Source organism: Penicillium robsamsonii, assembly GCF_028829455.1.
Source record: "Penicillium robsamsonii strain IBT 29466 chromosome Unknown utg000003l_segment0_segment0, whole genome shotgun sequence".
Lineage (NCBI taxonomy): Eukaryota > Fungi > Ascomycota > Eurotiomycetes > Eurotiales > Aspergillaceae > Penicillium > Penicillium robsamsonii.
This window is the reverse complement of record NW_026643221.1, coordinates 466,189-490,319: the sequence shown is the minus strand read 5'-3', so window position 1 is coordinate 490,319 and position 24,131 is coordinate 466,189. Positions and strand designations below refer to the sequence as shown.

Below are 24,131 nucleotides of genomic sequence, written 5' to 3'. Positions count from 1 at the left end.
TACTTCTGATACCTGAATGCGACAGAACAACTTCCCTCCTATCATCCAAAATGCGCGCGGATACAATTATGGTGGGCGCATCAGACTGTCCAGTCTATTATCTTTTATCGACCTTGTTAACTGCGTCCGCTGCTCGTGAAGGCTTCGATATAGGACTGGCAATACAACTGCCGTGATGCCTGTGCTGATAACTTCATGACACCTTCGACCTTCAGGTCTAAAGCTGCTTGGAGAAGCAGCATGAGCAGCGCCTCATTTCCGCCTTGGACTGTATAAATGTTGAGAAGATGGATATCGAGTATGTTGCCTTTAGAAGGAAGCCATCCATCCTCTGCCTCAGCATTGACACGAGTTCCAGGTATACTTCGCTCTAATATTATTTACACAGTCCAAGTCATAAAACCATCTCAACTGGATCTATACAACCGGTTCCTGAAGCGCAGCTTGCTCCGCCAATGCCTTCACCGATCTCTTCTCTTTTTCAATGCCATTCCTCCGCTGAGCTGTGTCACATAGCTCCAGATTCCCACATTCACATTCCCCATCCCTGAGCCAGCGATAAGTGATGCTCCACCTCTTCCCGCGCGGCCTTACCGTTCCATCTGGGAGGGTATCATTCTTCCGCTTCCTGATGCCATGCGTCCAATGCAGTCTCGAGTCGCCGCTCATTTGCATCATGCTCCGCGGGGTTAAGTCAACCTCGATACGTTCGTCGCCCCGGCGGAATATCATCATCGCCGGCGCACCAAGAGATAACGCGTATAGCTGATCATATGGCTTGTGGGCATCTACATGGGGCGGGATGCCCGCGCCTGGAGGATAGTACTGCAGACAGACCTGGTCTGGAGGTCGGTCCTCAGTTGTTGGGATGAGAGGTTGGAGCCATTCTGGGAATTCCTTGTATGGAATATCGGGGTCTATCCCGAATGTTTTATAGTCGAAGCTATAGCCGTAGTGCAGTGATATCCGACCGGGGCGGTCAGGCCATTCTAGCTCGTTGGAAAAGACCGAGATGAGTCGTTGCTCGTGTTCGGCATCGACAAAGTCTTCTTGCCAGAAAATGCCGTACGGCTCGGTAGACAACTCGTGGAAATTATTCCGGTCTCCCATGGCCTTTTGGGTGTCTTATATACTGAGAGTGGGAATAAAGTGCGTGGAAGCTTCGCGCGTGATAACTTTCAAACTCTGATTTTTGTGGATGGGTGTATTTATTACCGGTATCGGTACAGAGCTCTACAAGGTCTCCATACATAACTATCGAGATGATTTACCATCAAGTGTGATACAGTTGTATTGCAAAATTACCGATCATGATCAAAATTCCCCAGGTGATGTATTTCTGTTTTAGGAAGATTCACATCAAAGATATATGTTTTCTCTAAAATACACCGAATAAGAACCTCCAAGTACCGTTTTAGTACGTATTTTCCAGTTTATTTATTTATAGTCAATCTAGTATCTAACAGTGTGTTAGATCTGTGGGCTTTGGCTCTGTGTCTGCGCTATAAGGAACCGCGGTTCTGGTGACTTTCAATCAACGTATAAAAACACTGGAATCCAAACTATGCGAAGAACTCCGGAGTAACTTCATAGGACTAGAGGCTCAACTCGGAACTCCGGTTTCTCTAGACATCTGAACCAGAGCAAAACTCTAGGGTTTATAAAAGATAGATTTTATACATTTACGTCGAACACATTCCAATTCTTCATGCGTAATAATACAAACAGAATCATGTACGACATCGTTCTCTTTGGAGCGACTGGATTTACTGGGAAACTGTGTGCACACTTCATCGCGCAGAATTACCCTTTGACCACGCAATGGTGTCTTGCAGGGAGGTCACTGTCTTGTCTAGAGACTGTGGTGGAGGAGTTAAAGCAACTCTTCCCGAATAGAGTGTCCCCAGGTATGACTTCACTGTTAATTGCGATTATCTTGGTCACCTCTAACATCCACAAAGATATTGAAATCATAGAGCTCAGTCCTTCGAGCCTTAACCCTCTGGTGCAGAGAACAAGAGTAGTGATCAACGGGATCGGGCCATTCCATCGATTCTCGACTCCAATTGTGGCAGCATGTGCCGATCTTGGCACGCACTATATTGACTTGTAAGTCATGTCTAGTTTTGAACAATTCCTGAAACTTATCAATTGCAGTACCACGGAAATCCCCTGGATTCAAGAAGTGATTAAGAACTATGCCGAAGTTGCTCGAGAAAACGGTTCACTGGTCAGTACAAATGACTTCCATGGATCAAGGACAGCTTAGGGCTGACATTAGGCAGCTGATACCAGGCCTGTCAACATCGACCCCATCAGACATCATCGCATGGTTGATTGCAAACAAAATGCAAGAGACATTCTCTACTGGTACAGCTGAGATCATTAGTTCCGGAAAACTTGAGTACGGTCATCACGCAGTCCTTTAGGCCATTGGCTGATTCATCTTTTTCAGTATCAAGGCGATGAGCGCTGGCTCTCTGAACACGGTCCTTGACACGTTCGAGACATATGGTTCTGGCTGGTACCTATATGGCGACTCGTCCATACTCTCTGCACCATTTCGGAAAGAGACAAATACATCCTGGATCTCACGTGTGTTCGGTTATCGATACACACTAGAGCTAGGTTCTTTGGCAACGTCTTTCACAGGTCCAGGAAATCAGGCGGTTGTTTACCGCAGTGCCTCCCAGAATCCAGATCTCTACGGACCTGACTTTCACTTTGAAGAGTATCTCCCAGCAAATGGTGCAATGGCGGCTGTTTTCGTGCATCTCCTCACAAAAGCTCTTCTTGTCCTCTTGTCCATTCCATTTGTCCGTTCGCTCATGCGAATGCTCGCAACGCGCATGGATTCGGCTCCCGATATAAACCAGCTGCGAAATGTGGAGCGGGCGGAGTTTCGTGCTGTTGGAAGCGGGATTGGAAAGGTTGCGCCTCGAATTTTGGCATCTTTTTCGCGAGAAGGGTCGTTGTATGAGCTCACTGCACTTGTCACCTGTGTTGGAGCAATGGTGCTGCTTGACCGAGCGACTAGGGCCGATGGGACGGGAAAGGAATCCCGTAGATGTGGTGGAGTGGTGACACCATCATTTTTGGGGATGGAATATGTCGATCGGTTGAAAGATGCTGGTATCAAGATTGACGTTGGATTGTTGTAAAGGGAAACTTGGAATTGCTGACCATTCGTCTGCTTGAGTTGCCTATATTTCTATCTGTCTTGCGGATGAGGCTTGTAACCTTGGCATGCTATATTGTTGTTCTGGCATTATCACTTGCCCCCGAGTCTACCTAGCATCCCTAGCAACCCGGAACTCCGAGTGCCGGTAAGCGCACAGTGGGGGCTTGGTTACTACCACATTATTTATTCCAGGACTATTTATATAGAACTAGAACTTTCACATTACTTTATTTAACTAAAAGGTTCAACTCTAAATCCTCCATTATGTCGTACAAGGCCCATGATATCAGCTGTGAGCATCTGTTGGTAAGCACCCTCTATGCGCATTATACCCAAGAGAGCAGACTCTCATTTATCGAGAACAGATCACAGGTGTTACTGGCTACATTGGATTCAAGACTCTCACAATCGCCCTTGAACGAGGATATCGTGTTCGGGCTGTCGTCCGAAACGAACGCAATATCAATGAATTGAAAAACAAAAGTACGAGGATCGCACAGAGCCTTGATCAGGAACAACTTCAATTTGTTGTCATTCCAAACTTTCTCGAATCGGATGCAATCTTCAAGGTCCTTGGGGGGATTACTGTCATTATTCACCTTGCATCACCATTAGCAATCGAGGTAATACAAAAAGCAACCAGTTGTCTCCCGTGGCTCACATATCCCGCAGACCGATGATTATGATATTGGAATCGTTAAGCCAGCCATCTCGATGGTGACTACTGTTTTGGAAGCAGCTACTCGCGTCACATCAATCCGCCGCGTAGTCTTGACATCTTCATGTATGCAATTGATAACTCTTATTCCGACCAAGGAAACTAACTTCCATCATAGGCGTGACCTTGATTCCCTTTGAATGGAATATCAACCCCGACAGCAAGCGACTCTATACAGGTCAGTCTTCCACCCCATCCATTTATAGTTGCATGCCAGCTCATAATGTATTTCGACTTTCAGTGGACGACGTAAACACCAGTGTTACTGGTCCTTTCTCCACTGCAATGGAAGCTTACTGGGCATCCAAAGCTCTCGCAAGAGTCGCGACCAAAGCATTTGTTAACCATGCGCACCCGATATTTGACTTCGTCAATCTCCTGCCCTCGGTGGTTATTGGACCAGATGACCGCCTAGACGCAGACCCAACTGCAACAGTCAATAGCCTCCTTCAAGGCACGCGGGCAGCGGTTCTTGCACCCGCGCTGACATCCTCACTCAACTCCTCGTTTCCGTATGTCGGAACGCCGGTTCATGTTGCCGATGTCGCCCGCGCACATGTCGATGCAGTGGACGATAGTTTGGTTCCTGGCAATTCGGAGTATATTCTCTCTTCGGATACTCCTAATGGAGTGGTATGGGATAGGGACGTTCAAGATGCCTGCAGAAAGTTCTTCCCAGAAGAGGTAACCAGTAAAAGGTTTCCGCTTGAAGGGTCTTTGGCGGCAATAAAATGGAGGCTGAGTGCCCGGCAGGCGGAGGAAACGTTTGGTTGGCAGTTTACCGATTTTGAGGAGACGGTGAGGCAGCTCCTTTTGCAGTACTTGCAGCTCAAAGAAAGATCAGGAATGAAATTTTAACGTCATCTCCTTGGTTGTATTGCGGACTCCGTGTCATGTTACCATTGTCTATCCTACTAGATAGAGAACATATACAGGATCACGGGGAATACTAAGTGAGGAAATATACCAGAAGGATATAATGTGCGAGATCTCTAAATTCAGGACCATGGAATATAGGGGAATTATTTATGACAATCTAGATATAAAACACAGGTACATTCAGGGGGGTGATCATATCATGGCGGTTAGTAGAGATTCTCGGTAGTCCGCATGCAACGGGGCGGAGTGGCCCACGCCTGATTTGTATGGTTGAGGCCTAAATAATGCCTGATGTTAGACCGCTTCTGGCACCGCTCCATACCGCGTACTATAAATTGAAGCTCTTCTGACTATACATACTCCGGGTACAAATATCCATATCAATGAAATTGAAGCTATTCCAACTGTCCAAATCCCGAAATTGAAGCCTTCCGACCCACTAAATCTCGAAATTAAAGCTATTCCCACTGTCTAAATGCCTCCTTACATTCATCTTTTACAAAGCCGAAGTCTTCGATCTTGTCTCTTGAAATACCACCCATAAAGCAATTATAGCGATGAGATTTGCATAGTTAGTGAGAATATCTTTATTTTGCCTGTCTGGTTTAAAAGGTGCCCAGGCGAACTTGGGTACTTTGTTCATTAAGCTCATTGTCATAGTAATTGAGGTATTTTAATTTTCTACCAGAGTAACTATAAAGCTAGTTAACCATCTAGTTAAGCTGAATTAGGCCATATACCCTAAATATCAGGCATGCGCCTGTTGTTCACTTGATAATGTGATATTCTTCCTTTTACAGCATGAAAACACAAGCATTTATTTTGGAAGATACACAGCCTCCACGTTATTCCCGTCCAAATCAAATACAAAAGCCGAATAGTACGGCTGCCGACTCATCTCTTTCCTGATGCCTGGGCCTCCATTATCTCGCCCGCCATTTTGCCTAAGATATCATTAGCAACGAGTCATATAGGCAATTAATATGTTATATCCTGATGGCAAGTTCTAACTTACAATGCTAGCTGGTAGAATTGATCCACAGCTTCGCGGCCTGAATTGCCTATATTAGCAACTTTTGAGAATTTCAGTACTGGGAACGCTCACTGGGGGCATCAAACGCGATGTGAGTTGGTAGGGGATCTTTGTCTTCCGGCAGCTTCTTGAGCCAGAAGTAAGGATAGTCCTTGCCATAGCCGATAAGAGCGTCGTTCTTTACACGAATCATCTCGCTGTACCCGATCGGCTGCAGGATGGCACGATAAAATGACCGCAGAGAAGTGTACTTGGCCGCAGAGGCCCAAAAGAAAATATGATTAACTGTCATTCTCACTGTTGACTCAAACTTGATTGATATGCACCTTGGCCTACTTGGGTGTGGCTTATATATGCTCCATCCGGGCCCCCCCACTTGATAAGCAACCCGGAGTTCCGAGTTAAATTGAACTGTATTTCATTCAACACTCCCCTCTCCAGCAACCAAGCTCCACAAAATGAAATCCACCGAGAAAGCTGCCGACTGTCCGTTCTGTGCCACTCAGTTCAGCCATCGTACGTCTGAACCGTACCTCAGCTGAACCTGGTACTAACGCCCGCTACAGGATCCTCGCTAATCCGCCACCTAAAGAACAACTGTAATAAATCGCAACATACTTTGAGACGCAAGTCCTGTGATCAGTGTGTCGCGGATAAAGCAAGATGCAACCTCAAACGTCCTAATTGCTCTCGGTGTTCTGTGCGAAGCATATCTTGTCAATATACCAGCGCGAATGCAACCGATACCCCCGAAGTCGAGAATAGCGAGCTCAGAATCAACAACGACACCACAAGCGCTCCTTTACCAGACACATCGTTGATGACCCAGCCACCAGTGCTACAATCAATTTTTGATCCTAATTTATTTGATTCTTTTTTCTCGAGTCTAGCTCCCTGGGATCTGACACAACCCACGAGTCTTGCTTTACGTTCTCCACAAGCAGCCAGCGCAGAGTTCTTTTCGTTAAATACCAGCAGTGGATGTGACACGCCAGAGTTAGTCCGAGCTAACTCTCTTCCAACTCCTCAGTCCGGTTCGCCGGATACAAATTCCATTGCCCTCGCAAATCATAGCATGGAACTTATCTTCCGAGTTCTTCGAACTTGGCCAACAATGCTCGCCGAAGAGTTTCAACTTCCTCCTTTATTCCACTTTACCCAGGTTGCACCAAATAAACTACTACCATCGCCACTAGCGAACTGCATAACCCTAACCAAAATGTGGCATGGGCAATGTGAAGGCGCGGAGGAGATGGTGCGGGAAACAATTTTAAAAGAACTAGACAGCATCGTGGATAAGGTCAGTTTCTTTTCTTTTTCTATATCGTTCTGGCTGACCCAAAGTCGGGTGCTAGTCTCAGCGACTTGACGAGACAACCCTGTTGGCAGCCCTACAAGCAGTGGTCATATACACCATCATTCTGATCTCTCCATCAGCGAGGGCGCCGCAGCCCCTAAACGACCACAACATCATCTTTCGAAAAGTAGAGCTCCTGGTCTATCATGTCGTCCACGCAGGTCTATTCCTCCAGGAAGAACGAACACAAATGAGACCATCGTGGGAGGCCTGGGTGCACGTAACGTCGAAGCGCCGCGCAGTCCTTGCCTTATATCTTCTCCACTGGGCATACTCGGTGTTGCATAAGGTGCCATGTTTCGACTGCAGAGATCTCGGATTCATGCCTGCGCCAGCGGCAAAGGTCCTTTGGCAGGCGCACACAGAAGAACAGTGGAACACTCTTTATATCCACTGGCTCTCACGGTGGAGTGGTCGGGGGTATCTGCAAGCGGAATTTGGTAAAATCAGACCAGGCGTCGTCATGGATTCGAGGGCGGAAAGGTGGTTGGAAGAAGCTGATGAGTTTGGCTTCGTCATGATATCGATTGGTATGTGATCACCTCATTGATTGTGAAGGAAGAGCTCATGCTGAATTTTGCAGTCAACGCTACTGAGTTTGAACCGCCGTCGCTGAAGCCATTAGCTTGTTGAGTCACAACGAAGATAGTGGACAAGACTCAAGTTTTGTGAATATGATAACATACGTTATTTCCTCCAATATGGCCTCTCTTGTTGTGTCAAATCATGTCAATGAGAATTTGAACTCATGCAGAGAACGGGGAATTGAAGAGAGTGTTGATGGCCTGCCAGCCTGGCAACCTGTAGCCAGAGAACAAATGTGCCCTAGAGGTATTTAGGACATTACTTCATCACACACACTGTACAAGAAGTCATTTATGATGGACGGATTCCGGGTATGTCTGTAAGACATCTTTCATTGCGTAATTTCACAAATTGCTTTAGATTACCCCGTATAATAGCCAACCTTTAGAAATTCATCATACATCTAGGGTAGTGAGTTCTGGAAGTAGATGCCAGATTTGTCTATTATTACCTGATGGCCTACAGAGCTCCATTCCAAATGCAACGTCATACCCCGCAAGGATATACCTTCCCATCTTAGTGTGGGGGTACATTTTCTAGGGCTTTACCCCTTGCATTCTCTCTTATAAATTGTCCTCTTTACGCACTTCCATATATTCCGCTCTGACCACCAATCGACTTTGAACCTCAGATCCGCGACTTCAAATTCACCATGTATTCCCCCAAAGTCGGTGACAGTGTCGATACCCTCGACACACCATCCATGATCGCAGATCTCGATCTCGTCGAGGCTAACATCAAGAAACTGATGGACAAGCTGTTACCAACTGGCCTGGACATACGTCCTCATCTGAAAACCACAAAGAGTGCGATCCTAGCCGGCAAGATGGTCAAAGCGGGTGCAAAGGGAGGCTGTGTAGCCAAAGTTAGCGAGGCTGAAGTCATCGCCGCGGCCGGATTTGACGACCTGTTTATCACCTGTGAGATCATAGGCCCTGCAAAGGTCCAAAGGCTGGTGGAGCTGTACCGCAAATACCGCAAGATCAGGATAGTTGTTGACAGCGAAAGTGGCGCAACGGCTATCGATAAGGCTTTGGCGGCCGCCGGGATCGACGAACCAATCTCGGTTTTGATTGACCTCGATGTTGGGCTCCACCGCACCGGCGTCCTACCAGGTGAACCGGCCGTGACCCTGGCACAACATGTACAGGGTCTGAAGCATTTGAAGCTGATCGGGCTCCACGGTTATGAGGGGCATTTGCAGCACCTGCATGATAAGGAGGATCGCAAGAGTCAATGCCTGCAGTCTATGGAGATCCTCACGAATGCCGCGGACGCTCTACGGAAGGCAGGCTTCAACATTGAGGTGGTCACGACAGGAGGAACTGGAACGGCCGAGTTCTGCGCCACAGTCCCGGGCGTGACTGAGCTCCAACCCGGATCGTTTATTTTCATGGATACGGATTACCGAAATGCCGTGGGTACATTCTATTCCAACAGCCTTACGATTCTCTCGACTGTTTTGAGCAAACAAGGTCCTCGGTCGGTCACAATCGATAGTGGCTTGAAGTCCTTGACAACAGATAGTGGTTTGGCAGAGTGCAAGGACCCGAGATACACTTATGGTGTTCTTGGTGACGAGCATGGCTCACTCAGTTGGGAGGAGGGTACCCCGGCGCTTTCGGTTGGGGATCGTGTTGAGATGGTACCGAGTCACATTGACCCTACGGTCAATCTGCATGATTTCTATTACGCACATCGAGGTGGGGTCATTGAAGAAATATGGCCTGTCGACTCGCGAGGCAAGGTCCAATAGTTGCCCAGTCACCTTGTGGATCTATGGGTGTCGCGTAGGCCGGAAGAAAGATATAGAACGTTGGCCTTGTGGTCAAATACCCTATTATTGCAAATAATCAAAACGCATAGAATGATAACTTCGTGTCCTCATATATGTAGCGATACACAAATATCCGTGAGTGCACAACATGTCCTGGAATTTCTCCTACTCAAAACAAACACCTCCCAAACGCCTCGGCAATGATCAAAACCCCAATGCATCAATTCAGAAACACATTAAAACGAAAGCACTTGACAATTCAACAAATCACGAGGCTTGATAGACCTTGAAACCTCCAAACTCCCAGTATGCAGTGTCGAAACTGGTCGCATTGTCCCGCACAAATGCCTTGCAGCTGCTAGGACAGCTACTTTGTTTCTTGTAGTACTTGTTCGCTCCTGCCAAGTCACCACACAAAGAGATATTGATGACAATACTCTGGTTCTTGAAATGAGAACCGATGTCGCAATCCGTGTTAGGGAAATCTGCAAATGCTTGGCCCCAGGTGGATGGGTCGGGACTTCCCGAGGTGACATCGGCCGGGATCTTGGAGCGGACCCATTGCCATACGCGAATACCGGCATCACGGAGCTCCATCGCATAGACCTGCAGGGGTGGTTATTAGTAAACCGGGTTCACTGCTCGATGATTAAGATCATGACTTACTCCACCACCCTTGCTATTGAATTCAGGACCGTAAGTACTCTCAGTGCCTTTCACACCACAGCCCGCATTACTATTCGCCGCGTAGTAACAGTCCTCGTTATCCACAGAGCCACTTTCTTTCCGTTTAACACTCATGGAGCAGCCTTTCGATGTGTGAAGTGTGGACTGGATTCCAAAGGTGCCAGCATTGGTAGCTTCCACGACATCAATTTCTCCGTGTTCGGGCCAGTTGTTGGGGTCTGTCAGCCATAGGGCCGGCCATGTACCACACCCGTACGGGGTGTGGATAACGTCGAAAATGAAAAGTCCATCAGCATAGGTCTTGTTGGAGGTGACTCGCACAGATTGGCGCCCGTTAGCGGCCTCTGATCCTTTGTATTTCGTGTCCACCTTGAGCACTGCAGAAGTGTCCGTGGCGGATGTGAGATTCAGCCATTCAGATGCAGACCGGTCGATGTACCTGGATTACATATTAGTTCAGTTGTTTGGCCTGCGTTTTGACACATATAAGAATCGTACTGGACAAATCCATGGGTTGGGTCGGCGCCAGTAAAATATTCAAAGTTGTCGAAAAATGACGATCCCGAATAGTTGTCTTTCAAGCTGTAGTTCAGTTTCGAGTAATCGGGATACCGGTTGGCTCGCACTCCTAGAACAGCACCAACAACAACGGCCACAATCACCACGACGACACCAATCGCTAGGAAGATCTTGCTCTTCAAGGACCATCCCCGCGGGTCCCATCTGGAATATTCATCTTTGCCATCATCACTCCACGCTCCGTAAGCAGGCGGGGGTGCACTAGTCACAGGTGGCTGGTTCTGTAATAGATGACTCGACTGAAAATGACCAGGGTCATTTTGGGCATAATCTTCGCGCATGTTGGAGAATGAGCAGTCTAATTGATAGGGGTGTCGGCTGCGCCAAGCAACAAAACAAATACGCCGGCTCAAACGATAGAAAGCAAAAGATGAAATAAAGATTCAAAACAATTCACAATGACAATGAGTGATAAAAATAAAAACTTGATCTGCCTTTAACACAAAGTCCGGTGCCTTGGAGCAGGCCACGCGTTAGATAAGCGGGGCCATTGGCCAGGTCCCGCGCAGGGCTACGTAGGGCCATGTCCACTATCACTTGGGATATCACTGAGACATGCCGATCCTTACCCACTATGCCTATTTATTTGGACAATTTGTTTGCTTTCCTATAAGCCTGTCAGTTTGTAAGTCAATGTATACAGTACGGAGTATCTACATGGGCTGAACTTTCTACTCACTTTATGAGTTGCGATAATGCCGTTTTATTAGCCAATGGGAGTGAGGCAAAAACTGATTAGTGCACAACACATACGCCCAGGTCTCGGATAAAAATAGTAACAAGTCCGAAGATGTATATTTTAGGTACCGTGATATAAAGAAGATGGTATGCGATAATGCGAGCGAGAGAATAAATTCCGAGTGTCACTGTGAGAGAAGTTGCCCAGGCAACCTAATTAGAGGTTATTGGGATAGATCGCTATATCTAGCGATCAAGTCTCTCATATCGTTAAGCATTCTATGAGCAATGTCAGCTGGTCTCATCGTTGGGTTTCAAACCGATGAGAGTCTGTTACGTACTGTTCCCGAAGATCTCGATTTTGAGGGAAGAGGGCCGACACATGTATGTTAAACCGCCTAAATCACGAGTTGAGTTATCTGGCATGTGGAAATGGGACGTCATGGCATATATACGCACAGTTTATAAAGATCGATCCGACCTTGGTAGTCCTGCACTGGAGACGAAATGGGGAACTGTGAATGATACCCTTCAACATACTCGAAACCAAACCGGTTGCAAACTGGTGCCCATTGCCCAAGTTCATCTATCAAGTTTGACTCAATGTTAGCTCAAGGATTCTTTTTCTACCCAACTTGTTCAACATACATTCATTGTGAGCGTAGAAGGAGCAGGCATCAAACATGATAGGATTGTCTCTGGTAGCATCCTTTCCGGTATTCCCATACCATAAATCACCATGTATCAGACAGGGCTTGATAGATCGACCTTCACTTTGGAGTGGTCGCAACAGACGTGGGATCACCTTATCAAATATAACAGTACTCAGAATGTCAATTTCCTCGCTGGGACCCTTAGCTGAAATTTCATGAGCGAGTGCATGTCGCATTGATTTCGCAAAGAAGGTCTCCCAGCTGTCCGACCACTGAGTATGCTGCGACAGGTTGCCATTATAGGTAGGGACGTGGAATCCAAATTTCCCGGTCGGTGATTTGCTATTCTTGTGTAGCGTAGCAAGACATTTGCTAAATTCGCGCACGTCTGGCAATTCTTGATTAATATCCTTGAATTCGCATAGGAAAAAGTGTGTATCGGGTATTGTCTCATATGTACCCCAGCCGATCGGCTTCGGAACGGAATCAGGGATGAGATTATAAATCGCAGTCATAGACTCAAACTCGCCGTGCACCATCGCTCTACCTCTCTCCTCTAACAGAATTTTCATAAAGAATCTCTGAACTGACCCGTCCACCAATTCAACATCAATGCGCCCGGTGGTGGCCCGGAAACTATAGCCATGATTTTCGGTTGACACTACTTTGGCACCATGTGGAAGCTCTGGCACGTCATCATCAGTGTACTTCTCAAAACGCTCAGCCAAAGCATTGTTACTCACTAGCAGCGACAGCAGGGTCAACTTTTGCACCTTGACTCCCAATCCCGAGGTCTATGACTTGGAAACTCATCGCTAGAATAAGAAGGGATTTCCTTTTATTCCAAATCCGCCCGATGAACCTTGTGGAGGACTCGATGTGAAAGTTTGCATGAGGTTCGAGAGAAACCACACCCGTTCAGTAGGCTTAGGCCTAACTTCGGCGAAAGAAAGTGTCTTGAAAAAAGGCTAGACTGCGATGTTGCCCGTTTATGGGCGCGAGGTGCCCATCCCATCGCCCACGGTGGGGGGTAATTGAGATTTTTAAGTGCTCAGGGCCCTTCAGTTGCGGTCTCCATAATTGATTGGCGACTGGCATGTCCGTAACACCTTTCGCACACTGTTTTATATATAGCCATATACCCCAAGGCCACAAAGTTCCAAGACCTTGTAAATTGCCCTTTCCGATTAGCTGTAGCCCCTTTAGCGCTGTCAAACTCGATGCCTTTCACCCGTCCCGATCTTCCATCGACGCTCGGCCCCCCTGATACTTTTCAGCCGCCGCTTGCTGTTCCAGCCAACGTTCAACTTTTAGAAAAATAGGGTTGAAATTATTTTGCTCTTTTTTATGGTACTTCTCGTTTACAGAATGCGGACTCTACCGATTCAGTCCAATCGATAAGTGTCCGAATTTCTCTCTGTCTTTTTCCTTTAATTTGATGATCTTTACCTTGTTCTGCCGCGTGGGGAAGCTCGCCGTGCTCAAATAGGCCCCAGGACGGGGCTTTTCCCGGTCTACCTTCTGCTCTTTATTCACAAAGCGTTTATGTGCGATGGCTATTCTCGAACAAAAGTGGTTATCTTCAAAGAATTCACAATATACTTTCAGCAGCCTGGACTAGAATGTTCTCTGTTATGTAGTCTAGGAAGCCACCCTCGCCAACTTGATTCCGCGATGATCAATGCCAAGGCGGCCCCAATGTAGCCTTCAGTGCAGGGTCTATTTGAGCGCAGGGTCGCTCTATTAATTGAAAACCACTAAATTTCACTAGGTTTCCATTTCTGTCTGTTTTCCTAGCTTCGGTTGACACTTGAAATCCAAAAATTTTCAAACTAGGTCTTACCTCCTTCTGTCCTATGTTCCTCACCTTTGGTTAATATACATCTCGCACGCCTTCTATTCTTCTTAATCAACTTTCCTTTGGCTTTTTGCTTCGTTTTTTCCTATCATGGCTGACGACCTCGATTGGGGTCCCCCGTTCGGATTCGCAGTACGCAGAATTGGGTCCTGCCTGAAAGGCGAATGCAGCACCGACGCAGGGGTTGATTCTAGAACATCGGAAAAGTACACCCGATGCTGCCCCCGCGGCGCAACTTGTAGCGACAAAATCACAGGGGTTTGTTGTCGGGATACAACCTGCGAACCGGAAATCAATACCCGACCACACTGCGCCAATGAGTCCTGGAGTCTCTTTCAAAACTACGGGGGCGGATATTTCTGTTGTGATTGGGGAGACCTGGGGTATAATAGGACTAATGGGGGGGTTGGGTGTGCACCAAGTGGGACGTCTCTGAGTAATTCTCTCAAGCCCATGCTCCCAATCAAACTTGGTAAGATCCAAGCAAGTCCTGCTTACTCGACATGAGCCCAGCTCTAATATAACTAGCCGAGCCTCCAGGTAGCTCCCCTGCATCGAGCAGCTCACCGATATCCAGCAACTCCCCAACATCAAGCAACTCCCCAACATCGAGTAGCTCCCCATCATCAAGTAGCTCTAGTTCAAATACTGGCGCTATCGCAGGTGGTGTGGTTGGTGGTGTTGCTGGGTTAGCAATCATTGTCGCCTTGCTTTGGTATTTCATGCGCCGTCGCCCGCAGAAGCAATCATCTCAAGCGGCAACGCCCATCACCGAAGCATCGATAATGCAACGCGAGCCTCTCCAGCCCCCGGGTATCCCAAGCGAGTTAGACGGCCAAAGTTCTGTGTCAGAGCTACCCGGCAACAAAGAGAATACTATCCACGAATTGCCGGAGCCTACAAGGAACCTACAAAAACTCGATGAAAGGCCATAACCCTATTTTGATGCTTTCTGACAGAGTCCTACACGAAGTTTTTGTAGATGATATACCCTACCCCATAGGGGTGGGCGCAGTCTAGCAGACTTGAATTGGGACTTTCGCTATACGATAGGAGAAAGAAGCGGGGCCATAAGTACCCTCCAGGACTGCCATCGTACTGGGTTAGGAAACTGCAAGTCATACCTACCAACCCGCCGTCCCTTTATATTGATCTTGAAGGGGTCAATCTCTCAAGACACGGTAGCCTTTCGGTCCTTGATATCTACGTTGTCCCGCTTGACGAAACCTATCTAGTCAATATATACACTCGCAAGGAGAAGACTTTCCTGCAGCCAGCTTCTAACAATGACCAGACCCTACTGGGTATATTGGAACGGAATCACCCCGTATTCCTAAGGTCTTCTTCGATGCCTGAGCCTCGCAGGTTACTCTTTGGGAATATTACTGCAAACGAGATGTCGAGGGCTTTCCTGTTATCATGCGCCACATATTAGGAGCTTGGGCTGCTTGGTCGACCCCGTAAGTCGAACCACTGCCCACCTAGCGCGCCCTGTAGGGTTCTGCGACAATATTCCATGACCCTTCCCTCGCCAACCTACTGGTCAAGCTGTTATATATCGAGTTCCTATACGCAACGAGGAGCATGGGGCTTGGGTCTGAAAGGCTGTAGCGTAGCTAGGAAATAGTTCCACGAGGCAGATCCCAGGGCCAAAATCTCCTTTCAAAAAGCTAATCAGGCTATGGTTTGAAATACGCGTATGACTGGGAAGAGGCTTTCCTTTTTTTAATCGTAGAAGCAGGAATCTAGTGACCTAGCAGGACCCCATTCTACACTACTCTTCACACGAACCCCCAACCATCCCATATCCTTATTCCTTCTTTCAATTTTCTCTCATATTTCTCTCGATTCCACATCACTTCACTATTCTTCCACCTCACTTTCATTTCATTTCCTCCACCACATCCTATCGTATCTACGAGCTCCCATTCAACCTCTACCATCATTTTCTCGTTGTGATATGCGAGTATTTAAATGCAAAAAAGTTTTGAGACATGGCTAACTCCTATATAGCAATGTCCTCCCCGGAACCGCAACACGACTCAGTCGCCAATGGCCTACGTGCCACGGCAGTTCCTATGCCAGCCGACCCTATCCCTTCGGGGCGAGAGGAAACCCAACACCAACGGGACGCATTAGTAGCGCTGCAAAAAGTGATTCAGAAGATGATCTTGGAGAGCAGTGCCATTCAAGGCGATATCATTCGCCAGCGAGCTGCCCTTGATGGCCAAGTTGCCCGCCTCTCTTCAACAGCCAAGACAATCCAGAGCCTTCAGAGCGTGTGGGAAGATATGGCGGCTGGTTTTGGGCTTGAGTTGAAGAAACAAAAAAGTGGCACATTACGACTGTTTGGATTTCGATATTCACAACTTGGCGTGGGTGCAGTCAAACTCTTATGATCAACATGATCCCACCAGCAACCAAAATTATTTCTCTTCTTCCTTTCCTTTATAGTCCGCATGGTGCACAATTGTTTGCGGTAGTTAACGTATTTCACATGCGAGTGACGCACCTAAACCAACCCATTGAATTCAACTATATACATCTCAAAACCATATTAAATTAATTAAATTAAATTAATCATTCATCTAGACATGCATCTCTCCTATGACCCTGGTTTTTACACAAAGCACACGTGGGTAAAGCTCTCGTTCGGGGCTGTAAAGGTGGCGAAGGCCTTCTCCGCCGAGGGGGGAGGTGCTACAATTGCTTCCACCGGCTCAACAATTAGCTGAGAAGCTTTGTGAACTGAGAGGCCTTGCTCAGTGGGTATCTGCCTCTGGGACCGAGTCCATTTTTGCTTCTATTTCTCATTTAAAGCGCGTAGTTCGCTTAATCCTTTCTCGAGTAAAGCAGCAGACTGCGTAGTGATTTGACAGGCTTTTAAACCCTGATTTATCGCAATCTTTAGCGGGCTCGGAGGGCTTTTGTGATCGTATACGAAATAAAGCTTTAATCGAGGAAGCTTACTTTTATAGCTGCACGTTTCAACACCGTAAAACAACCGATATCCAGGGGTTATAAAGGTGAGAGGAGAGAGGAGGGATACAAATTGGTATCACCTTATTTCGCTTCCAAATCTCGTTAAATTTTGCGGTTAAATAACTTCTATGTCCGTCGAGTATCAAGATCCGATACCCCCCCCCCCCCCCCCTTCGTACGCGAAGAAGTCGTCGGGATAAAGAGCTTTATGGGTGTTCCACGTTGTTGAGGTAAAAGATCCGCCATTTCTCGAACCGTACAAGGGGGCTGATCCACTTAAGTTGATAAAATGCTAATTCATGGATGCGTTTTGGGTGGGGTGCGCAGCTCGCTTGTGAATGTGAAGGTCTCTGTCATAACGTAGTTCACATGCGAGCTGCGCACACAAGAGCGGAAACACCATAGTAAATGCAAATTGTTCTTTTTTTTGCCGATGGCCATTGATAAGCACTTTTAGTAGCATATATCAATTTTAAGTAGATTAAAAACTTCCATAAGTGTAGTATTGAAAAATATATCGCATTTACTATGTGTACTGGATTGCGCAGCTCGCATGTGAACTACGTTATTTCTGCCCGTCTAAAATCAGGCAGAATTAAGGCATCAACCCCTAAAATAACATCAGGCACTTGACCTCAGCCGCTAACTAGCTAGTTATGCCCCTTCGCACCGGTGCCTTTCTCACCGAATGCTTACTTGATGCAGTCCGCTCATTCTATAGAGTACAGGTGCTCGAGTTGCTCTTTGCCTGCACATTTACCTCGGCGGCCTTACGTCCTCGATTCGATGATTTACCTCCTAACGCGCCTGCATCCGCCTACCGCCCCTAGTGCCTTTGTCTATGTGGCCGGCTGTGATTTAGCGTGTTCTTTATCTCTGCCTAGTTCGGTTGTGGCTTGGTTGCCTGAAGACTGCAGGTGCTGGCTGCGCCCTGTTAAAATTATCCAATGGCAAAAATACCTCACCGACGATCGCCTCGGGCTCATTCTCGAACCGGGTGATCTTGAGCTAGCAGTCACTACGGATCGGCACCGTCGAGCTCTTAGCCCTGAGATTCCTGTCTATCTCGAAAACTACAAACATGAGATCCATCAATTCCGCACTCTCGGTGTGTAATTCCTGTCTGGCTTCTAAGCAGGTCCAAACGGACGGTCTTGCTGGGGTTCTTGCCAGGCAAGTTCTCTACAGAGGGTGCTCGCTTTCCATATGTAGATCCACCCTATTGGTCATGCTGACTTGACATCGAGGGCACATTGGCGCTCTCAAGAACAGGAAGCTATGGGAATATGAGCTATCTAATGGAACCTCAGATGGGGCCGGATGAAGCGAGGCGTGCGGAGGCGCACGCATTAGTACCCGGTTCTCATCATCGTCAAGTCTCTAGTCCCTCTTCCCCTTCTGAAGTCACTAAGGGGACCAGCTAATGGCGAAAATATTGTAGTCCCGCATTTTTTCAATGATGCTTTGTCCTGAGCCCAAGGATGGCCTACGATTGCACAACCCGGCCCATGATCATGCAGTCACCTTACGAAAGGAGACAATGCCTTCTGAAAGTTTAGGCACTTCCTACCAATTAATTTAACCATGATTCTCCAACTATTGAACATCGACAAAGCGGAAGACCAAATTTCTTACATGTTAATCCATAAATCTGTATACAGTCATTTTCCAAATCAGCTTGACCAGTACACACTGAGAAAAGTGGTCGCCCCAAAGGCGTTGGTGGCCTTATACAATGAATAAGATGGGGTGCGTGTAAATATAGAGACCGGCAGGGTCTATTGCCAAGTTGTGTGGAAGGTGTGCCAATTAGAGCCACGATTCGCGCTAGTTAGAACCTTTACTCCACTCCCCCGCAGTGCACTTTCAATTCCAAGGTGTTCCTGCATGATCCTGGCTGCCTCCAGCCTTATGTCCAGAACTCTTGGTCACTTCATCAAAAGGTCTAATGTGCAGAATAAGGCGTCCGAGTTACTGTAAGGCGTCCAACTTCCCAAGCTTGCCAAGATGATCTTCATTCTCTTCCTAAATAGGAACAATAAAACTAAACATCAATACTGACTTCTGGTGCAGCACGTAAGGTATAAATATCCGTCGATATGTTCCTCGGAATGTCAATTTCTCTTATCAATCCTCTGTTACATATCATCTTTCTATCGGATTCTTTATACTACAAGCTCCCGGTGTATGACATTCTTCCTCTTCAAGATACCTTCGCTAACTGTCTCAGTCTATCAAAATGAAATATATCTTCTGGATCACCCCGCTCCTGGCTCTGGCCATGGCCGCCTGTGATGAATTCCCTTGCTGCCATCGTCCGGGAGACCTCTGCCGAATCGGAAATCCAAGTCCCGGCGACGGCGTATGCTGTCATGGCAAGACATGCGTGCAAAACTCCGGAAGTGAAAACTGGGTATGTCTTTTGTCTCCCCTATGACATATTTAGCAATGACACTGATATTCTTGGTATCAGTACTGCAAGTAATGAGCTTTGTCGAGTTACTAGATGGTATCATGAATCGGCTCTTGGATTCCAAGATTTACAATCAATATTCCCATCCTTATCGTTTTCTTAGATTTTGTGTGTAGTTTGGATGGAATCATAGATTAAAAGATTTCTAGCCATGTTCATCTATATGCTCTGAATAAAACTCTCTGGTGATCAATCATAGGAACTAAATTCTATCGCCCTATCATTCTTTTCTCCATCCTCCTTCCTCACTTCTTCTATATTCTTTTCATTTTCTCATCTCATTGCATTTTTTTTCACTCTTCAAACTCACCTTTAAGGTATCTTCCTACTCAAAATAGCTCCCAAATGATCCACGATCTTCAGAAACACGATTTTATATTCCCCACCCGAACCTCGAATGCTACGTCAACAACAGAATTCCTCTAATTCAACCACGCACGGCAGAAGTCGCCTGTGTATAAACCGATGGTACCAAGAGGATCCTTATATACATAATAGAAAGTACAAACTTTTCCAGGAGAAGAGAATGGAGTTTAACTAGAGGGTTGTTGGGTCTGGTCAAGCAATTCGGGTGGCTCCTCGATGCTATTTTTTCCCATGCATATTGTTATGTTGCAGACGCCTTGACAGCGGTATCCTCTTCTGTCAGCCTTACGTTACTTTTGAGAGTGTAAAAACTTTGACAAAATATACCTTCACGATCCGCCAATTGAGTGGCAGCGAAGGCGGCAACTATACTATGGGGTACCAATGAGATAGTTGGCTGTTGAAGGAGCCTGATTCCCTTTAGTACATATGGCAGGGTTGGTTCATATACAGAAACAGAAGTGTCCCCCAACTGGGTGTGTGAAATACGGCTTCGATGCCTACATCTCGTGGGCTACAGTTATGAATATTCCTCTCATTGGCCAAAACTCCCGTGAGCTTTTCGCCTAGTTGCTATCTCTTAGTATTTCACATTGGACTAGATGCTATTTCTACATACAATGTAAGGAGGGAAAATGCAATTAGTAACATACAACAGTAAATAGTAATGATTTATGCCGAGAAGAAACGCCACCTTCGACCAAAACAGGATCGCCAACTAATGGATGGATCGTCGAAGGATTCGATACACAATCATCTTTGCCGTCAGGAATAGTTCTTCTCCAGGTATCCCATTTTCAGGGTTGTGTGTGGCCCCCATTTAATTCCATTCTCTTTATTTTGAATTTCCGTTTTGTTTGCGGCCTTTCGATTTTGGTCCCTTTATATGACGGGATTGACAGCGATCTACACCTGGGCTTTATACTGCAGCTTCAGCTGAGATTTTGGTAATCTGACAAACGCCATAAAACACCGACGTCGTTTGCAGGGATGCTGTTAAAGGATACCAAGATCCATCCAAGCCCAAAGTCACTTTCCGATCAAACCTCCATGTGGATTTTGATATCGGAAATAAAATACCTCATTTTTCACTCGAGACATCCTAAGTAATGTCAGTTGCAATCAAAAGACAAAATGTCAAATCCTCCATCACACTCGCTATCACACCGCCCAGGTTCTCCCTCAATCCCAGCCTGTCACCAACAATCACCCTGACAGCAATGTCACACTACTATGAACCCATCACACTCTTTACTCAACCTACAATATTTAACCTCGGTCTCAGCCAGCGTCGCAACGACTTCATCTGCCACGACATCACCACAGCAGACACTAAACCGCTATGCATAGATATCACCAAAGGCGGCAAGCGCCCAGGCTTCAATCGCGGATTGGGTGGGTCCGACGATCGCTTTTTCGTCACATGCGACCCCGAGACACCCACAGAGTTCCAGGAAGGGTTTCGCTTGGCTAATAGATCGGTAGATCAAAATACCCTCGAAGTCGGGCATCGATATTGGTTTGAGATAAAGGAGGGTCAGGTAGTGTCCTGGTGGCGGGCTGGAAGGAAAGCGGAGGTGATGGCGACCCCAGGTGAACGAGCTTCGCTGGGAGAGGCAAACAGGGGGCCTATCACTCTACAAGTAGAAGGGGTGGAGTTTGAGGTTCTGTAACCATCTATTTACTGTCCTACAGTGAAGCACAATTCGGGACGCAAAATAGGCGACTCGCTCATAACTATCATTGCCATCTACCACACTCAGGCACATAGCTGATACATGGACAAATTGAGAAGAACTTTATCGACCGTACTGTGTCTGTGTGTAGATTATTCGCTCGCTGTCTCGGAATATCTTAGTTTTCTCTCAATTCATCCAGTTTTTACAGGCTCATACAGATTCCACACAAAGGATCCTCCTTGTACCATCAATATCGGAACGAATGACCTGCCCAGGCAGGTGTAATGTCTTTTTCATATATAATCTGCTATGACCATTACTATATTGTATATATACTGTGTATAAACGCTTTAATCGTCACTATCTTAATGGCAGAACAGAGATGCAACACCAAGGTTACAAGCGGCACGGATTTCGCCAACTTGTCAAAAGTATGAATATGGAAGCCAATCAGAGGGTTTGTATATCTCAAGTCGCATAGGCAGACCTTATATAGTGTAGATACAGAACGACTACAAGATTATGCACGTACATCCCACCCCCTCCTACGTGCAGATGACCGACCTATCGTAGTATTATAGATGCTGATCGAGTGCATGCATTCTGCAAACCCCTCTTTGATGATTTCGCAAACAGTCCGCTCCCGCATAAGTACACACATCTCTCTCATCCTACAAATTTTTATCCACAACATCATCACCGTCATCATGTTATCAACGCTATGGCTGGGTATCCTCATCGTCGTTGGAGTTGGGATTGTTACTACCCTTCGCGGCTGGAAAAGATATCCGCTGCCTCTTCCTCCGGGTCCTAAACAGCAACTCATAATTGGAAATCTAAATCATCTTCCAACCCCTGACCAACAAGATTGGATGCATTGGCTAAAGCATAAGGAGCTATATGGTGAGAGTAAACACCTGTGGAACATACAACTTCAGATATTGACTAATCCCAAATAGGACCAATTAGCTCACTCACTGTACTAGGAAAACATATTATCGTCCTTAATGATGCTAAGTTGGCAGTACAGCTACTAGAAAAACGTTCCGCTATACACTCTTCGCGCCCAAAAAATATGTTTACTGACATGTAAGTAAAAGCATTAACTGTATAACACCATGGTGACTGATATCGCCAGGTCGGGGTGGCAATATGTTCTTGGGGGACTCATAAACCCAGACCATGTAAGAAAAACACGGAAACATTTGTATCAAGAGATAGGTTCAAAAAATTCCGTTGCCCGCTTCAACGATACTCAGAAAGCGGAGGTCAGTCGTTTTCTAGTGAGGGTATTGGATGAGCCAGACAAGCTCCATCAGCACATACGGAAGTGAGTCAATGCGTCTCCTCGATAGTATAAAACTTTTGTATTCAAAGGCTAATTGCGAGCAGAGAGGCTGGGGCAATTGTCTTGAAAATTGGCTATGGATATACTATTGAACCCCATGCTCGGGACCCTCTTGTGGATCTGGCCGACAAGGCGATGGAGGACTTTTCATATGCCTTGCTTCCAGCAACATGGGCGGTGGAGTTTATCCCAATAAGTAAGTAATACCTGATAAATTGTATCGGCACACTGAATTATGCATCATTATCTAACTCTCTGGCTAGTGAAATATCTCCCGGCCTGGTTCCCTGGGGCAGGATTCGTGAAGATCGCTCAAGGCTACAAGTCCAGATCAGAGGCGTTCAGTGATGTTCCGTACGCATTTACCAAGCAGCAGATAAGTAATGATCAATTCGTGCCATCCTTCCTGTCCAATCTTCTTCAAAGCAATCCTGTGGAGCCCGGGACTGAAGAAGAGGAGATCATCAAGTGGTCAGCTGGGTCTTTATACGCCGGAGGCGCAGACACGGTGAGAGCAAATCCGGACTATACGCATCATATCGGACTAAAAATAAAGTAGACTGTCTCCTCAATTGCGAGTTTCTTCCTCGCCATGGCCCTTTTTCCAGAGGCGCAACGCAAGGCTCAGGAGGAAATCGACACAGTGCTTGGGAGTAATCGACTACCCCAATTCCAAGATCGAGACGACCTTCCATATATCAATGCACTAGTCAAGGAAGTCCTCCGATGGCATCCAGTTGTACCCATGAGTGTAGCCCACACTTCAACCCAGGACGATACATGTGAGGGGTACTTCATCCCCAAGGGATCGTCGGTTCTTACAAATATTTGGTGAGTTGCTCTTGTCCATTCCGGGAGATGGTAGTTCCTGATCCAGTTTTCGATCTTCTAGGGCATATACGCACGATGCAACCGTCTATCATGATCCAATGACCTTCAAGCCGGAGCGCTTTTTGACCTCTCCGGACGGCAAACTCCCAGAGCGTGATCCGCACCTGCTTGTGTTCGGGTTCGGTCGTCGAGCCTGTCCTGGGCGTACACTAGCAGACGCAAATGTCTTTCTCACTGTTGCACAGGCTCTGACTGTTTTCAGTATTTCGAAACCGATAGAAAACGGAGTCACCCAGAATATCCCACTCAAGTTTCTGCCCGGGGTCATTAGCCACCCGGCCCCGTTCAAAGTTTCTGTCCGGCCACGAAGCGCAATGCACGAACATCTCATCCGGGAACTCGCAGAGCAACATCCTTGGGAGAAAAGCGATGCTGAGTTTCTTCAGAGGGTGTAGATGATAGTCCAT

At 46.8% G+C, this 24,131-nt stretch overlaps 13 protein-coding genes across 13 annotated transcripts; 9 read left to right on the top strand and 4 right to left on the bottom strand.

Moving 5' to 3' along the window:
* Positions 1-417: 417 nt before the first annotated feature.
* On the bottom strand, positions 418-1,110 carry N7447_004891 (uncharacterized protein; the record flags this gene model as incomplete). Its single annotated transcript, XM_057229153.1, has 1 exon — positions 418-1,110. The coding sequence occupies one exon, from the start codon at positions 1,108-1,110 to the stop codon at positions 418-420; it is 693 nt and encodes a 230-aa protein (XP_057084243.1).
* A 1,355-nt stretch (positions 1,111-2,465) lies between these two features.
* Positions 2,466-3,161, top strand: N7447_004890 (Saccharopine dehydrogenase / Homospermidine synthase; the record flags this gene model as incomplete). The annotated part of the gene is made up of 1 exon (XM_057229152.1): positions 2,466-3,161. One exon carries the CDS (start codon positions 2,466-2,468, stop codon positions 3,159-3,161), a length of 696 nt encoding a protein of 231 aa, XP_057084242.1.
* A 284-nt stretch (positions 3,162-3,445) lies between these two features.
* N7447_004889 (NAD-dependent epimerase/dehydratase) lies at positions 3,446-4,757 on the top strand (the record flags this gene model as incomplete). The annotated part of the gene is made up of 4 exons (XM_057229151.1): positions 3,446-3,487; positions 3,547-3,804; positions 3,854-3,965; positions 4,018-4,757. 4 exons carry the CDS (start codon positions 3,446-3,448, stop codon positions 4,755-4,757), a joined length of 1,152 nt encoding a protein of 383 aa, XP_057084241.1.
* An 838-nt stretch (positions 4,758-5,595) lies between these two features.
* Positions 5,596-6,103, bottom strand: N7447_004888 (VOC family protein; the record flags this gene model as incomplete). Its single annotated transcript, XM_057229150.1, has 3 exons — positions 5,596-5,722; positions 5,794-5,830; positions 5,884-6,103. 3 exons carry the CDS (start codon positions 6,101-6,103, stop codon positions 5,596-5,598), a joined length of 384 nt encoding a protein of 127 aa, XP_057084240.1.
* A 166-nt stretch (positions 6,104-6,269) lies between these two features.
* N7447_004887 (Zn(II)2Cys6 transcription factor domain-containing protein) lies at positions 6,270-7,801 on the top strand (the record flags this gene model as incomplete). The annotated part of the gene is made up of 4 exons (XM_057229149.1): positions 6,270-6,327; positions 6,378-7,111; positions 7,167-7,698; positions 7,752-7,801. The coding sequence occupies 4 exons, from the start codon at positions 6,270-6,272 to the stop codon at positions 7,799-7,801; spliced, it is 1,374 nt and encodes a 457-aa protein (XP_057084239.1).
* Positions 7,802-8,405: 604 nt separating this feature from the next.
* On the top strand, positions 8,406-9,509 carry N7447_004886 (DSD1 family PLP-dependent enzyme; the record flags this gene model as incomplete). Its single annotated transcript, XM_057229148.1, has 1 exon — positions 8,406-9,509. One exon carries the CDS (start codon positions 8,406-8,408, stop codon positions 9,507-9,509), a length of 1,104 nt encoding a protein of 367 aa, XP_057084238.1.
* Positions 9,510-9,797: 288 nt separating this feature from the next.
* Positions 9,798-11,077, bottom strand: N7447_004885 (glycoside hydrolase family 16 protein; the record flags this gene model as incomplete). Its single annotated transcript, XM_057229147.1, has 3 exons — positions 9,798-10,136; positions 10,197-10,656; positions 10,716-11,077. 3 exons carry the CDS (start codon positions 11,075-11,077, stop codon positions 9,798-9,800), a joined length of 1,161 nt encoding a protein of 386 aa, XP_057084237.1.
* Positions 11,078-11,698: 621 nt separating this feature from the next.
* Positions 11,699-12,940, bottom strand: N7447_004884 (uncharacterized protein; the record flags this gene model as incomplete). Its single annotated transcript, XM_057229146.1, has 5 exons — positions 11,699-11,753; positions 11,816-11,872; positions 11,934-12,060; positions 12,123-12,812; positions 12,871-12,940. The coding sequence occupies 5 exons, from the start codon at positions 12,938-12,940 to the stop codon at positions 11,699-11,701; spliced, it is 999 nt and encodes a 332-aa protein (XP_057084236.1).
* Positions 12,941-14,075: 1,135 nt separating this feature from the next.
* On the top strand, positions 14,076-14,920 carry N7447_004883 (uncharacterized protein; the record flags this gene model as incomplete). The annotated part of the gene is made up of 2 exons (XM_057229145.1): positions 14,076-14,457; positions 14,514-14,920. The coding sequence occupies 2 exons, from the start codon at positions 14,076-14,078 to the stop codon at positions 14,918-14,920; spliced, it is 789 nt and encodes a 262-aa protein (XP_057084235.1).
* Positions 14,921-16,000: 1,080 nt separating this feature from the next.
* Positions 16,001-16,384, top strand: N7447_004882 (uncharacterized protein; the record flags this gene model as incomplete). Its single annotated transcript, XM_057229144.1, has 1 exon — positions 16,001-16,384. One exon carries the CDS (start codon positions 16,001-16,003, stop codon positions 16,382-16,384), a length of 384 nt encoding a protein of 127 aa, XP_057084234.1.
* Positions 16,385-19,206: 2,822 nt separating this feature from the next.
* On the top strand, positions 19,207-19,452 carry N7447_004881 (uncharacterized protein; the record flags this gene model as incomplete). The annotated part of the gene is made up of 2 exons (XM_057229143.1): positions 19,207-19,380; positions 19,441-19,452. The coding sequence occupies 2 exons, from the start codon at positions 19,207-19,209 to the stop codon at positions 19,450-19,452; spliced, it is 186 nt and encodes a 61-aa protein (XP_057084233.1).
* A 1,463-nt stretch (positions 19,453-20,915) lies between these two features.
* On the top strand, positions 20,916-21,479 carry N7447_004880 (uncharacterized protein; the record flags this gene model as incomplete). The annotated part of the gene is made up of 1 exon (XM_057229142.1): positions 20,916-21,479. One exon carries the CDS (start codon positions 20,916-20,918, stop codon positions 21,477-21,479), a length of 564 nt encoding a protein of 187 aa, XP_057084232.1.
* Positions 21,480-22,192: 713 nt separating this feature from the next.
* N7447_004879 (cytochrome P450) lies at positions 22,193-24,119 on the top strand (the record flags this gene model as incomplete). Its single annotated transcript, XM_057229141.1, has 7 exons — positions 22,193-22,388; positions 22,445-22,574; positions 22,624-22,815; positions 22,878-23,029; positions 23,097-23,341; positions 23,393-23,664; positions 23,726-24,119. The coding sequence occupies 7 exons, from the start codon at positions 22,193-22,195 to the stop codon at positions 24,117-24,119; spliced, it is 1,581 nt and encodes a 526-aa protein (XP_057084231.1).
* Between the last annotated feature and the right edge of the window lie 12 nt (positions 24,120-24,131).